At 42.7% G+C, this 15,275-nt stretch overlaps 1 protein-coding gene and 1 long non-coding RNA gene across 3 annotated transcripts in view; one reads left to right on the top strand and one right to left on the bottom strand.

Moving 5' to 3' along the window:
• Positions 1-1,332, top strand: part of LOC117245507 — a 20,506-nt gene extending 19,174 nt beyond the window's left edge. The window contains exon 2 of the long non-coding RNA XR_004500240.1: positions 1,145-1,332. This is a non-coding gene — a long non-coding RNA (uncharacterized LOC117245507). The remainder of the gene's footprint in view (positions 1-1,144) is intronic.
• Positions 1-14,879, bottom strand: part of SH3BGR (SH3 domain binding glutamate rich protein) — a 37,131-nt gene extending 22,252 nt beyond the window's left edge. For both annotated transcript variants that reach the window (XM_015629401.1, XM_015629412.1), the window contains exons 1-3: positions 14,649-14,879; positions 8,751-8,936; positions 2,427-2,507 (exon numbers count right to left, since the gene is read on the bottom strand). In XM_015629401.1, coding sequence (XP_015484887.1) covers positions 2,427-2,507; positions 8,751-8,936; positions 14,649-14,693 — 312 coding nt within the window. In that variant the 5' untranslated portion in view covers positions 14,694-14,879. The remainder of the gene's footprint in view (positions 1-2,426; positions 2,508-8,750; positions 8,937-14,648) is intronic.
• Positions 14,880-15,275: the final 396 nt, after the last annotated feature.

Genomic DNA, 15,275 nt, shown 5'->3' with positions numbered 1-15,275 from the left:
CCAGCAGAGCTGCTCCATCCCTCTGCTCATCCTGGAGCCTCCTCTGGGCTCTCTCCAGCAGCTCCAGCTGCTCCCTGGGCTGGGCCCAGGGCTGGATGAAGGTCTCTAATATACAGAATATACTGATACATAGAAACAGCAGAACAAGAGAATCTGCAGATCTGGATGTGTATTTTGCACTCAGTAACTGGAATGAATTGGCAATAAATTTAACTACAAGTGTTTTGTTGGGAAGTTATAATTTGTTGAGGGAGCCCCAAAAGGTACATCTGCTTCCTCAGATGGAAGGAAATAAGCTCAAAACACTCCAGGTCAGGATTGTGCTGTGAAACAGGATCATGGCCATTAAAGAACTTCTCCAGTCTTGGTGCAGTATGAGACAAAAGATGGATGGAAAAATAAATACAATGTTTTAAGACAAGAGTATCAAATGGGTATCAGCTTCATAGTAATCTTTGTCATGTCTCAGCATAGTAAAAATCCTTAGAAAGTAAATTCTTACTGCCTTGTGCTGACTCCATGCTTTATAGTTTGCTTCTTCATTCAAAAAAAAAAAAAAAAATAAACCAAACCCCACACCATTTCTTAAGAAGGGATTAATAGGAAAGCTTGTCATATGTGTCATCATCACCATCTCTTCCACACCTGACTTATCATTCCAGATTTATGCTGCTGGAAATCAGTGTCATGAGCCATGCATTGTGCACATCTAAGGTGGAGCTGACAGAGAGTGAGGGGGCAGCAGAAGCAGAGCAGCAGAGTTCTTTGCTTGACAAAGCACAGGCAGCCTCTCCTGCAGTGAAGATGCTGAAGAAACACCTCTGCAAGAAGTGTCTGTGTCTCTGGCAAACATGAATAGACTCTGAAAGGGAGACTATCAAAATTCCACATTTAACAGGGACTTTACAAACACTCTCACTTATTTGCACTCTCTGGACTGAAGCCACCACCAGGGCAGCAGTTAATCACTGTAAACAAGGCTTGCCTGCTAGCAATGGCACTGACAAACAAATCTGCCCAGCAGAATGTACCAAATATATTATTTTCAACATTGCCAAAGTTGTCATGAAGTAGAAACTGTAATAAACCTCTGCTGGCAGCTAGGAAGAAACGAATTCTAAAAAATTATTACTTTGTTTCATAGATATGGAATCTACCAGGACCTTGCATGAAGAAGCAGATAATCCGTGGAGTGGGAAGGTGGAAAAATGCAATTTTCTTTATCTCACTGATTCTCCACATATCTTTTTTAATGATTATAACATGAAATACCTGCAGTCCTTTAAGCCTTTCATGGCTTTGTGGATGTTAATTAAATGAATTCTCACAAGACCCTTGTGAGGTAAGGCAAGTCATTTTTATTTCCCTGGGTGGGAGATGGCACAGCTAAAGCAGAAAGTTTAAATCACTCTCCTTATCATGCAGGGACTCAGTGTCAAAGACATTTATAACAACTGGGGCCCTCCCCTGGCTGTATTTTCAGCTGTGGCTCTCAAAGCACTTAGCAAAGGCTCTTTTTTTCCCTCTGCTTTTACAGAACAGGATAAAGAGATATTTCCAATGGTGTTTCACTCAAATGTGCTGCAGAGTTGGACCAAAGGCAGATCTGCTCCTCAGCCAGGTCACCACAATGCAGCAGAGTTCTCCTGTCACTCTGGCTCATCACTCTCTTGATTAATTTCTTTTGTTGGCTCACCCACGTTAGAGACATTTTATTACCACCTAACATGAGCACAGGATAGCAGAGCTGTAATGCTCACAGCTATAAAGCTTCTAATCAGAGCAAGATTCTAATAAAGAAAAAAACACATTAGTTTCTGTAAAAACAACACAAGGTAAAAACAGGGGGGGAAAAAAATCCCAAATAAACTGTTTTTCTTTTGCCAGAAATATATTAGAACATTGTCAAAACGTGATGGAGAAGCACAGGCAGACTTGCCAAAGGGACTTGGTGAAGGGCTGGGTGAGCCTTTTTTCTCCCCCAGGCAGAGGGAGAGAGTTCCATGGTGCCAGTGAGGGATGGGATGGGTCTGATCCCAGCCCTGCTGTTGGGGGCCAGGCCCAGCCCTGCTCAGTGGCCAGCAGCAGGAGAAGGCTGCTTGTAACCAACACAAGCTAGAAATTGTGGGAGGGAGTCTGCATGGTTTAAAAGCTGAGCATAATAAAACACTGCTGTGTGTCAACAACAACAACAAACCCATCAACTGGAGCCATGGTAACAAGCCTGCAGTGAAAGAAGGCAAGAAAGAAGTATTCTCTAGTATTTACTGAACCAGACACTTTTTCCCCCCTAAGAACACTTTGCTGCTCCAACATCTAATATATTGCTTGTCACTGCACCTTATGTGACATGCTGAGTCACTGCCTATGTTCATCTTTTATTAAAATCAAATAAATGATCCCCATGGAAGGACAGAAGTGCATACCTTTGTGCCTGGAGGAGGAGCAAGGCCCAGGAATGAATAAATAATATTTTCTTCCTTAGCAGAGAAAAAGGATTCAAAATCCTAAGAAAGGAACAAACAAACAACAGAGAATTGGCATAAAAAAAATCAAACAAAAAGCACAGGAGGAAGAGACCAGCCCAGGAAAATCCTACATTGATGAGAATGACCATGCATTTGTACAATTGTCTGCATTATCTGAGCCCCAGGAAGAAAACACAGATAAAGGGAGTTTCACACTGGGTGACAAAATGAATAAATGAGCAAATCTCTCCAGAGACTTACACTTTAATTATATCCCATTCATGGCAGAATCAGATAAAATTGTCTCATTTTAACGTGCCTCATCTGTACAGTCTGAGGCAAAACTATTCCCTTTAAATGTTAAAATAAAATTTGCTCTGAGTGACGACACAAAATAGGCCCTCAAAACCCTGGAACTTCTTTATGGCAAATAAAAGGCAACATGATAGCTCAAGTGAAATGGTAACAAGGAAACTTTATTTTAAAGAAAGGCAGTCTGGTTAGAAAATGATGTTATTTTCAGACAAACTTCAGGAAAGTGTTGTGCTGGTCTCTCTGATATCCATGCACCAACCAAACTGTCTTGTGCACTGGTGAAATGAATTATAAATCATTACATGAAATGTCTGTTTTCAGTGGAAATGGAACTGAGAATATGAGGGATGCCTCCCATCCTGACAGCTACAGCTTCCATGCTCTTTACTCCTTTCACCTGTACAACACTCCTATCAATTCAGGAAGTTTTGCTATCACTATTTTTGTTACTGGAAAGCTCACAGTTCACATCTTACACAGGTAAAAATCAACAAATATTTAATTTCCAGCAGAATCTCCAGTCAGAAGTGGCTGGCCCAGAATCAGCCAGCTCTGAGACAGGGGACTGCACATGTCCTGCTGAGTCCTACACTACTGCCTTGGTCATGGTATCATCCTTCCTCTAATCCCAAATAACTCCAAGAATAGAAGCCTGTAAATAATAAGGTGCTGAGTCATCCTTGAGACTTGTTTGTAAAGCTGGGTTAGGACCTGAGTTGTTTTATCGAACTGTTTTAGTATTTCCAGAGTATAAATTATGGGAAAGGCTGGAGTGGATGAGTTTGAAGTCACCTTAATGCAAACAAGAGTGGAATTGATGACATTTCAGTGCAGTTTGCAAGAGCTTTACAGACATGACAAATGACAGCCCATTGCTCTGATTTATCTGAGGGACAGATTGGCTTTCACACAGTCACACCCAGAGGGAACTGCTCCATCTGGGAGAAGCCCTGGAGCACATTTTGCTGCTGCTCCAGGCCACCCATTTCTCAGACCATCTCTTTGCTGTTTTCCCATTGCTGTGGGATTCTCCTTCTCATCCAGCCCAGGCAGTGTCTGCATCTGGCTCATGGATTTAGGAGTAGTGCAGCAAGCAAGAAAATGAGGATTTTCTGCAATTTGAAGGGCTGGGATTGGACATGGCCACGGTCTGCCTTCCTGCAGACCACATACTCATAAAGCATCCTGAGCAAACCATGGCATGACGTGGCAAGAGCTGGGGATCGAAGAGAAGACAACAACAAGGAAAGGCCATGAAGTGGACTTGATATTTTATATGTCATTATGAGGAAAAGTGGCCCACAGCAAGTGTACTAAAATTCTCCAGAAACACAAAGCCTTGTAGATAAGCAGACTTGAGAACATGAGTGACATGAATGACCAGACAAATCCTTATCAGAAGTGGGCAAAATCTATGATATCAGGGGCTCCTTGGCAACAGGGAGTGTGCAATGACATCCCACAGTAAATGGAAAGTCACTTATTTCCTCACACTGAGGAGGAAGCTATCATGAATTAAATAAGAGATAAAGGAATGCCTACAGTGATCAGGGAATAGTTTTTCTATGTTTTGTTTGCACCCATGCTTTAGTAATGGTGACTTGTTCACATCTCCATTTGCTGAATGACTAAAGATAACTGTTCCCAAGGCAGGCAGTAAGAGAAATAAGCAGGAACAATTTATTTCAGGTAAGCAATTATATTTTATCAGTATGAAAAGACACAGATGGTCTAAGTTGTGCTATTTGTCAACTGAATATCAGTAAAAAATTTTTCCACCAGTGCTTGGTACAGCACCAGGTGAGAGCACACAGGACATGGAAACACCATCCTTGGAGTCTTTTGGAATTCAGATAGCCAAAGCCTCAGGCAATATAAGCTAACTTTAAAGCTACCCTGTTCTGAGTAGCAGGCTAGACTACAAACCTCCAGAGGTCCCTATATTTCCAAAAATTTGAGTTTAGCAGTTACACAAATGATAGAATCATAAAATGGCCTGAGTTGGAAGGGGCCCATAAAGTTCATCTCATTCCAGCCATGGCAGGGCCACCTCCCACTGTCCCAGGAGCTCCCAATGTCCAGCCTGGCCTTGGGCACTGCCAGGGATCCAGGGGCAGCCCCAGCTGCTCTGGCAATTCCATCCCAGCCCCTGCCCACCCTGCCAGGGAACAATCCCTGCCCAAGATGCCAAGATCCAGCCCTGCCCTCTGCCCCTGGCAGCCATTCCCTGGCTCCTGGCCCTGCAGCCCTTGGCAATTGTCTCTCTCCAGCTTTCCTGGGGCTCCTTCAGGCCCTGCAAGGCCACCCTGAGCTCAGCCCAAAGCTTCTCCTGGCCAGGCTGAACAATGGCAGCTGGGCCAGCCTTTCCTGCCAGCAGAGCTGCTCCATCCCTCTGCTCATCCTGGAGCCTCCTCTGGGCTCTCTCCAGCAGCTCCAGCTGCTCCCTGGGCTGGTCCCAGGGCTGGGGCAGCTCTGCAGGTGGGGTCTCACCTGAGCAGGGCACAGGGACACAATCCCCCCCTCACCTCTGCCCACCCTGCTCTGGATGCAGCTCAGGACACAATTGGTTTTCTGGGCTGCAAATGCACATTCCAACATCAAATGAAAGTCTTAATAATTCAGAGATGTTTTTTGAAGTACGTACAAGAGTACTTTATTCTACAGAGTTCAATTCACAGAAGAAAGCAGAGATTTCAGCTTACAAAAAAAAAAACAAGTTTACCTTTCATTTCTTTCCTAGTTTTCTAAGGGTTTTTGTTAAGCAAAGACAGGAGCAACAGAGTGCTCAATATATTTAGCAATGACACAGATGCAGACGTCTGTCTAGACATGAGCAAAGAAGCAGCTTAAGAAAAAGATCAAATAAGGACATAATTGCCAGCACTGATGGATTTGAATGGATACTTGAAATTGGTGCTATAACCAAGCATACAAAATAAATCAATTTCTAATCTATTTCTTCAAGTGGCAATACCAAAGTTCTGAGAGAAAAATAAGATCTGAGCTATTTTATCAGACTGTTTTAAGACTCTCTGACCTCGTGGAAATGCTGCTCCCAGGCAGTGTATCTTTTTTAAAATCCATCTATAAGAAACCTCCCCTTTACAGCTGAAGCTGTGGAGTGGAGCAGCTCTTCATGGTCACCCAGAAAATGAAGATGTCTCTTCTATGTCTGTCCAGAAAAGCAGATGTGCAGAGGGACTGACTGTTTTCTTATTATGTCATTCTATTCTAGCACAAACAGAAGACTCCTCACCTGTCCCCAGAACCCCTTTTCCTTTCCACCACTCCAAAAATTTCACTGAATTGCAGAAGAGGACATTGGACAAGGTCCAAAAGGAACATTCCTCCAAGGCAGGAATCATTGCATCACTCTGATGCACTGGTTCAGATCCACCTTTAATGAGATAATGAGGGAATCTCCTGAAAACTATGTATTTTCTGGTGTCTGACCTGAACTTCCTTTGCTGCATTTTCTTCTCACACAGCTCATCCCACCTCCAGTGGGCATGTAACAGAACATATTTTCCAAAATCCTAGATACTTCAGGTGGGAAGAAACCTCATGAGACCACTTAGACCAACCTTCAGCTCAAAGCAGGGTCAATACTGAACTCAGACCAATAATTTGCTTTTTTGCTGCAGCCCTTTTAGTTGAAGATTGCATTGTCTCTCTCCAAATCCCTCTTTCTCAGGTAAGGAAGGAAATATTTTATCTTGACTTTTTATCTGCCAAGGCCAGATCTCCCAGGCCATCATGATGTGTACACCCATGCACACGTGTGAATGGGAACCAAACATTGATAAGAACAACTGATAAGACCATTGATAAGGAGGGAAATGTGGAAAAAGAGTGATCCTAAAAAGAAGAATGGGCAAAAAAATGAAATATAACAGATTTGACCTAAAAAAAAAAAAAAGTACTAGCTGTGAACAAAGAAAATAAAAATTAGCAGGAAGGAGAAAGGGAAAATATCTTACCAAAAAAAAAAAAAAAAAAAAAAAAAAAAAAAAAAGTGTGAAAAGTTTGACTTGTTTAGCCCAACAAAATGAAGATTAATAGAGGATACAATTCCCATTTACAAATATATTGGATTGGGGCTGTTCAAGCTAAAGGGTGATTTGGGCATAGCAGGAAATGGGTATGAACTGTCTGCATTTAGCCAGGCTACAAATTCAAAGGTTTTTAGGTGCCACAAGAGTGAGGCCCTTAAAAACTGATGAGAGCAATATATTTTAAAAGGACTTTCATGAATTCAAGATACTGTGCTGGAGTCACACAGACCTTTGCAATCCTCAGGGATATTTTTAATAAAATGGCTGAGCCCCAAGGAGTGGGACACAGGGGAAGATGTGTCAGATAAACATTAACCACCCTAAAACAGTTCTGGATTTTGGGGCAATGGCTCTGCTGGCCCTGCACAGGCTGTGCACAGAAGCAGAATGCAAATCCCTGAGGTTTTATTGTAGAATATGTCACCTGGGAGGATTTTGCAGCAGTCTGGCAGCCCCATGCAATGTTCTCAGCCCACATCACACTCTCTGTGCAGCTCCCTCGAGGCACCTTCCCCTGGGGAGAAGGGTAAGGCTCACGCACTGAGATGGATCTCATCACCTTATTTATTTGGAAATAATGATGCTATAAATTAGTCTTTGTTGTGCACCCACTGGGATCATTAGCTCTGAGCTTTGAGAGCTGAGTACATTAGAATTCTGGAGACTTTTAGACTAATTGTAAATTTGATTTCATTTTTACATCAGTAGCTGCAACTCCTTTCCCTATGGAAGTGTTTTTGCAAAGGACTATTCCTACACTTGAATTTATTTCAAGACATAGATTATTTGGCTTCCTGAAATAGCTTCAGACATGGAGTAAAAACTGTATTTATCATTTACTATCAAGACTGACCAGTTGCAAAACTTTATAAGGCAATTACTCTTTAATTCCTTGTATAACTTCTCCAGGGAACATCAGAAATATTTATTGCAGCACTGGTTGCCACAAAACCCAGAGTAAGATATATCAAATTATACTTTTTATTGGTGCAGAGTGGATACTGAAATGCACAAGAACTCCAACACACCAACTTCTTTTTTAGGAATTCTATGAGAAAATGAGCAGACAGCTGCACTCCAATATTTATATTATCAGCTTTTGCTCTGAGAGCATTGAAGTAAATTCTGAAAAATCAGTGGCATGAAAATCCCAGTAGAAGCTTGCAGGAGTTCCCACTGGATTTGTGCAATAACTCCAAACCAGGCCCACTGTGTGCCCTGCATTCCAGAGCACTTTGCAGGTTCATTCCAGCCATCAGATCTCAGCACTTTCCAGACTGGGCATTTCTACCCAGACTATGAGAAAATAAAAGGTCTCAGATTATCTCTTTTGATTCACAGCCCTCATATTCATGCTGGCACATTATTATCCTTCTCTGCTTTGAACAAACTGTCTCAAGAGAAAGAACCTGTTACAAGCACATATGAAAATATAAAAGCATCTGATGAGCGCTACAGCTGCTGTTATGAAGAGTTGGATATTTATTGAATAAGCAATATAACACCAATAATTCAAACCACATTCTAGAACTATTCCAGTAAACAAACATTCCTATTTATTTGTACAATATAATGGAAAAGAAGATTCCTATTCCCAGCCTCTGGTACTTCAGATATCTATTTGATGTCCCTGAAGCCCAGATAAGTCCAAACAAACAAAATATCAACACTCTCCATCAAAATTAACTGAAATATCAAGAAGTTTCTCCAGCCAGTTTTCCCTCCATGCATAAATAATCTTCTATTTTTTTGCTTTTCTGTGTTTGAAAAATGTTTCCTGAGAACTGCTCTTTCACAGTGAATCTTAAATTGTTTTAAGGAATTTGTTTGATTATTCTTATTAATGGAAAAGAGTCCCTTTCTGTGAGAAACCACTCTCTGAAGATGATTAAATTTCCAAACAGTTTCTTACCCCACAGTACCGCTCCTCGTTGAAGATCTGTGGAGGGAGGGGAATTCCATTCTGAGGCTTTTTTTCACCTGGGACATTCTCTCTCATCCATTTCCTATTGTCCTCATCTCCTGCTATGTCCATTTGCTGAAAGTCGATCTTGTTGGCCTCTAAAAAGCCCACAACTTCTTGCTGTTTCTTTTTTATCTGGGTAGGAAAGAGGGAAAACAACATTCCTTCTTTAAAAAGAAAATGGTTTTCTAAAAACAATTGCTATTAAAAGAACTCAGGAAAGTTTGTCAAGTTTACAGAATCTTTTAAGTTGGAAAAGACCCATCGAGGCTTGATGATCTTGATGATTAAAAGGTCATCGAGTCCAAGCTTTGGCCAATCCCCACCTTGTCCCCAGCCCAGAGTGCTGAGTGCCATGTCCAGCTGTTCCTTGGACACCTCCAGGGATGGGGACTCCAAACCTCCCTGGCAGCCTATTCCAATTCTTTTTCTATGAAGAAATTCCTCCTGAAAGTTGGAATTTCCTGAAGTGGGATTCACTTCTCCAGTAGCCCTCAAACTTTTTGAAGGAAGCTGAGATTCAACACTTTCTGTCAGCACCCAGAGTGCTGCCACTACATCCCTCCCACCACACACCCACCCCCCAGCTTCTTTCTTTCCTCCCTGGATGCAGTGACAACTCCAGCTAAGAAATGAGGCTCAGCAGGAAGCCTCCTACTGTGTTCCCAGATCTTGGAATGTGATGTACACATACTTAAGGTGATCCTGCTTGAAGTCAGTAAAGGTCTGAAAATGTACATATTTCCCTCAGCCTCCTCCTTCCCACCCATCACATGTGACATTTGGCTTTCTGGTAGCCACGTTTCTCTCTAGTCTTTAATGTTAGGCATAAATAAATTTCACACAATCAGAATCACATAATAGCTGGGATTGGAAGGGATCCTCCAGTCCAACCCCCCTGCCATGGCAGGGTCACCCAGAGTAGGTGACACAGGAAAGTGTCCAGGTGGGTTTGGAATGTTTCCAGAGCAGGGGACTCCACACCTTCCCTGGGAAGCTGTCCCAGTGCTCTGCCACCCTCAGTGTAAAGAAGTTCTTCCTCTTGTGGAGCTGGAACTTCCTGTGTTGTAGTTTATGCCCATTGCTCCTTGAGGTATAATATATAAATATGAGTTAAAGCTCATGAAACTCCAGCACAGCTGAACTCCTGTGCTTAAATACATCCCCCATTACAGAATGACATTCCTGTTGGACCACAAAGAACAGGTTACATACAAATAAAACCTGTTACACTCAACTTCTGTGACACCTGAAATTCACTCGTGGCCCTTATTCCCTCTGATACCAGTTCTGTGCAGGCATTGAGCTTATAACCCACCCCTTTACTCTGAAAATGTAACATTCATATATTTCCCTACTAAAGGAATGCTTCTCCTAAGCAGCATTTAAAGAACTTGCCAACACACATAGCTAGAATGAGGCATCAAGGTAATTTTTGTATCTTGTGACTTGAAACCTTGTCTTCCATATGTCAGACAGCTGAACACCTGAAATTAAAGTGACACCAAGCTAGTGTAAATCACAGGGACAGGTAATGAGATGAGAAGTAAGTCAGTGATTACATATTTCCATAATCTAATAAAACAGAAGAGCTGAAGTAGATTGATAGCCTATTATCCTGGAAGGATGAATTCTCATGAGTAAGGATAAAATTTCTTTTCCTTGTACAAACAAAGAAGCATCTATCTACACATATGCTTGCTTATAAAAAATAACAAACATAAAATGCTGTACATTTTTATGGTGACAAAAACAGAGGTTTGCAGTGACCTAAAAGAAGCACATCACTTTGAATGAAAACACTAATCCAAAGTGGTTAAAAGCCATGCAGTTGACAGAGTTCAAAGCTGCTTACTTCTATTCTTATTTTCTCTTTTTAAACAGAAATAATCTCATTACTGGCTATTTAGCTGCAGAGTTATTTGCAGAACACATTCAGGCAGCAGAAAGGATTGCTCAAGGGACATTTCACTGGAGAAAGTGGCAGGATAATGTTTGTACAAATGGTTAATAAAATCTGCATGAGCCAACAGCAGGAGTAACATCACATGCTCTGAGAGCCAGGGCTCTCAAGTGCTGTCAGCTGCAATTCCAGGGTCAGCCTGTCCCTTTGGACACAGGCACTGCAGGAGATAGGGCTCCTGGAATAACTGCTGCTCCAGACAGACCGTGCCTCTGAGGAGATAATGGAAATGTGCTCCTCTGCATATGAAAACTGGAACTTTTAAACCTGACTTAATAATTTCTCTTCAGCTTGAGGTTCGTAATGCACAGGGGGCTCAGGCAGCACCAGACCTGAAAGCAAAGTGTTGTGTGAAAAAGTTAATGCTGAGGTGAAGCAGTGAAATTTCATGGAATTATGCTGCTTAAGGAAAAGACAAGGAGTTTCTGACAATGACAATGAGATAAACAGAGCAGAAGATGTGCTGTCTTAGGGCTCACCATTACTGGGGTTTAGGCAGAGCAAAACACTTGGGACACAACCAAGGGTGAAACCACAAAGCAAACCTTTGCTGTGGGTGGCACTAAGTGGGCAACCAAAAGAATCTCTCCAGGAAGCAGCACCCACAGAGGAAAATTTAGGATGTAACAACACAGGACATGCAATGGCTTTCCCAGAATGGATGACTGCAGGAGCTTGTTTGTGCCCTCCCTTGTGTCTGATGGCACAGGAAGAATTCAAATTACTTGGGCATAGATTACTTGGAAAGTGGTGATGAGCAGGGTATTATTGCAGCAATGCCAGTTTTTCTTGAAACAAAGCTTGAGATGCACCATCCCTAGTTACTAGTCTCCTAAAACAAGAAAAAAAAAATGTTTTAAATAGATGTTATCTAGCTAGAGTGTAAGAAGTGCCAGAGAGGTTGTGGACTTTGCATCCCTGGAAGTGCTCAAGGCCAGGTTGGATGATAGAATCACAGAATGGTTTGGGTTGGAAGGGACCATAAAGATCATCTCATTCCAACCCCCTGCATGGACTGGGACACCTTCCACTGTCCCAGGCTGCTCCAAGCCCCATCCAGCCTTTCACTTCCAGGGATGGGGCAGACACAGATTCCCTGGGAAACCTGTGCCAGGGCCTTATCACCCTCACAAAGAAGAATTTCATTTTAATATCTAATCTAACCCTTTACTCCTTCATCTTAAGGCAGTTCCCTGTGTCCTGGCCCTGCAGCCCTTGGCAATTGTCTCTCTCCAGCTTTCCTGGGGCTCCTTCAGGCCCTGCAAGGCCACCCTGAGCTCAGCCCAAAGCTTCTCCTGGCCAGGCTGAACAATGGCAGCTGGGCCAGCCTTTCCTGCCAGCAGAGCTGCTCCATCCCTCTGCTCATCCTGGAGCCTCCTCTGGGCTCTCTCCAGCAGCTCCAGCTGCTCCCTGGGCTGGTCCCAGGGCTGGGGCAGCTCTGCAGGTGGGGTCTCACCTGAGCAGGGCACAGGGACACGATCTTCTCCCTTGCCCTGCTGATTTTGCTGCTTTTGATGCCGATTTGATGGGGGGAAAATTCATAAAATGTTACCAAAACCACAGGAAATAAAAGGATTTTATAGTTATCTTAACCATGAGCAGCAGGAAGCAAGACTGTAAGACTTGCTCTGTGTAAGACATGAATCCTCTTTGTCCCACAATTTAGAATCTTGTGAAATATTATCAAATCCTAAACACCTCTGTGATTAGCAACAACATTATTTTATTTTTTATTGCCTGCTCCAAGCCAAGCATTTAGTGCTTTTTAGTGCTGTAAATAAATGTCTCCACTTCTGCTTGCCTTAATGAATAGTTCAGTATCAGCTAAGTCTAGAGCAGAAAGATAATAATGCTGGAGATATTTAAAATAAATTTTGGAAACATCAAGGGGAAACACACAGATTGCAGATTTGCTCCAGAGTCACAGTGAATTATAACATTCCAGCATCTGATCCAGAGCACCAGAATGTCACATTCACTTGCACAAAGTATTTATTAACATGAAAACCACTTGCAGTGAGTAGGGTGACCATGTACTATATAAAATGAGAGGTTTTCATTCTTTGCCAGTGATCCTCTGCTGATTTACACCAGAGGTTGGGCCCATCTTATATTGAAATTCAAAATCAACACCATGCATTTGATGGGATCAGCCACCAAATTTAAAGTGATCACCAGTGCTAATAGGACAATTTAAACTTCCAATATAAACTGTTCAGGGATTAAATTAATTCTTCTCAGGAAAAGCTGTACATGCTTGATACAAAATTTCTGTTGAATAGGATTTTAGTGATATATTGAGATTTATGCTAACTCCTTGTGTGTGAATTTTATTTTATATATACCAGAACTCACTAAAGGTCCATTGAAAGGACATCTTCCATCCATGTTCATGGGAAAATGTGGGAAACTACTCCAGGTGTACTTGGCACTGCAATTCAGAATCAGAAATCTGAATACAAGCTGAGATTGCTACAGATATGCACACACCCAGCACACCAGAAAGGAGCAAATACAGAGGAATATTGCCATGTGAAGTTTCCATAGTTTTCTTTTGGAGTCTCCAGATCAGAACAGGCCAAAAAGGAGCAAGAAGAATGCCCATGCACAGCACATGGAAATTTATAAAGCTACTTGAGCGGTGAATGCTTTATTATAAATTGCAAACTACTAACCCTAAAGTTCCAAACTTCCTCTTCTATTTTTCCCCCCTGTAGCAGAAGTTTATTATTAAAAACAAACAAACAAAGCAACCCCCCCCAAACAAACAAAATATCAATAGTAATTTTAGAACATAAGGCTTAGGAACAGGCTGGTGAGAGAACTGAAAACTTCCTCAGCAGTATTCCACTTGGAACTTTAGTGAAGGACCCCCAGTTCACTTCCTACCGATGATGGTCCCACAAATGGGGGATGTTTTTTTGGAGCTTTTCCATTCTGGAATCTTCTTGAAGAAATGGAGCTGATGTCAGGGAGATAGAGATGTAGTTACAGCTCTGTGCAAGCACCAGCCAGTTTGTTTAGCCGGGTCACTGGGAGGGAGGGAGGGAGCGAGTGCCAAAGGAAAACTGAAATCTGAGCTCATCTGGGAACTGGATATAAAAGGAAACAGTCCTTTCCCGGTTCCCACCTCCCACGGACTTCCAACCTCCCTACTATTCACATGCCCTTCCCTTCAGCTGATACTCTCTGCTGACAGCTACAGCAGTAGATCTCAATGCTAAAAATCATCAGTATAGCATTTCAACAGGCACACACCCAAAAAAACCAAAAAACAACAACAACAACAAAATTTAAACTAACGAAAAGAAAAAATCCAACAAAACAAAACAAAAACAAAAAACACTAACCCCAAACCAAAAAGAAAACACCAAGCAAACAAAAAACCCAGTAAAAGGAAGGGGCTTGTGAAAGAAGTTTTCCTCCCTAACTTTATCCAGCTCCAGGCTATTTCTAAGACAGAGTTCCCCCTTTACAGGAGCAGTGTCCCAAAGTCTCTTTTAAAAACACTTTATTTTCTCCTGTAAAAAGTCTAGTGTTGCTTTTGCACAAGTCCAATACTCACTGTTTCCTTCCTCAGTGTATATATATTGCAAATACTTTCCCAAAGAGCAGTAAATCTATGAAATGACAGATAATTTAGATGTAAATGTTGTAACTGTGGCAAAAGCTCACAGGCAAGGCAGCCTGCACTGACAGAAATTCACTACATCTTGAACAACTTCCAAGAATAAGGTGGTCAGAGCAGAATAAAACTAAGGTTTATTCCTGCTAAGAATTCCAGAGGGTTTTTTGTCACGTGCAAGTTCCTTCCTGGCATTTCCTAGGCTAATCCCCCACCCTGATCCCAGCGGAGAGAGGAGGATGTTAAAGGAGTCACCTACCGCTGTAGACCCCGAAGATGTGGCCACGAAGACTTTGATCACCATGCTGGCAGTGGTGGAAGTGAATCAGCAGAGCAGCCCTGCTATCCACAAGTCACCACGGTCCCCGGAGGAATCCAAATGTTCCGCAGCTCCTGGGCTAAGCCGGCTCCTAAATGGATTCCTCCTCCCCCTGTAATCCAGCAGCTTTGCCCTCTCTCCCTCTCTCTGGGGTCCCGGGTTTTCCCACTCCATTGGCTCTTGGGTATTTTGGGAAGAGGATTGGTCAGTAAGAGGAGCCAGAGCAAGGGGTTTGCACCTGCCCCTGGCCTTATTGCATTAGATTGACAGGGTGGCAGCCCGAAAAAGGCAAGGGAGAGTAGTGCACCAATGAGACAGGGCTGGGGAAATGTCTGGGAGAGGGGGAAGGGACAACTGAGAAGGGAGAAGGGACGGGGAGCTGGCAATTTCGTGTTGGGGGCAATCCCAAAGCTGTCGGGTTGCATGGGCGCCGTCACAGCTGCGTCCCGCAGCAAAGAGCTTTCCCAGACCGCTACAAGGCGCTGGAGCTGGAAATTGGAGGTTACAAAAGGGGAAAGCAAGGGGAGAATAGATGCATCAGTAATTACAGCAGAGAACATATCAAAA

Source organism: Parus major, chromosome 1 (genome assembly GCF_001522545.3).
Source record: "Parus major isolate Abel chromosome 1, Parus_major1.1, whole genome shotgun sequence".
Lineage (NCBI taxonomy): Eukaryota > Metazoa > Chordata > Aves > Passeriformes > Paridae > Parus > Parus major.
Note: the sequence above shows the minus strand (reverse complement) of the source record. Positions and strands in the feature narration are given on the sequence as shown.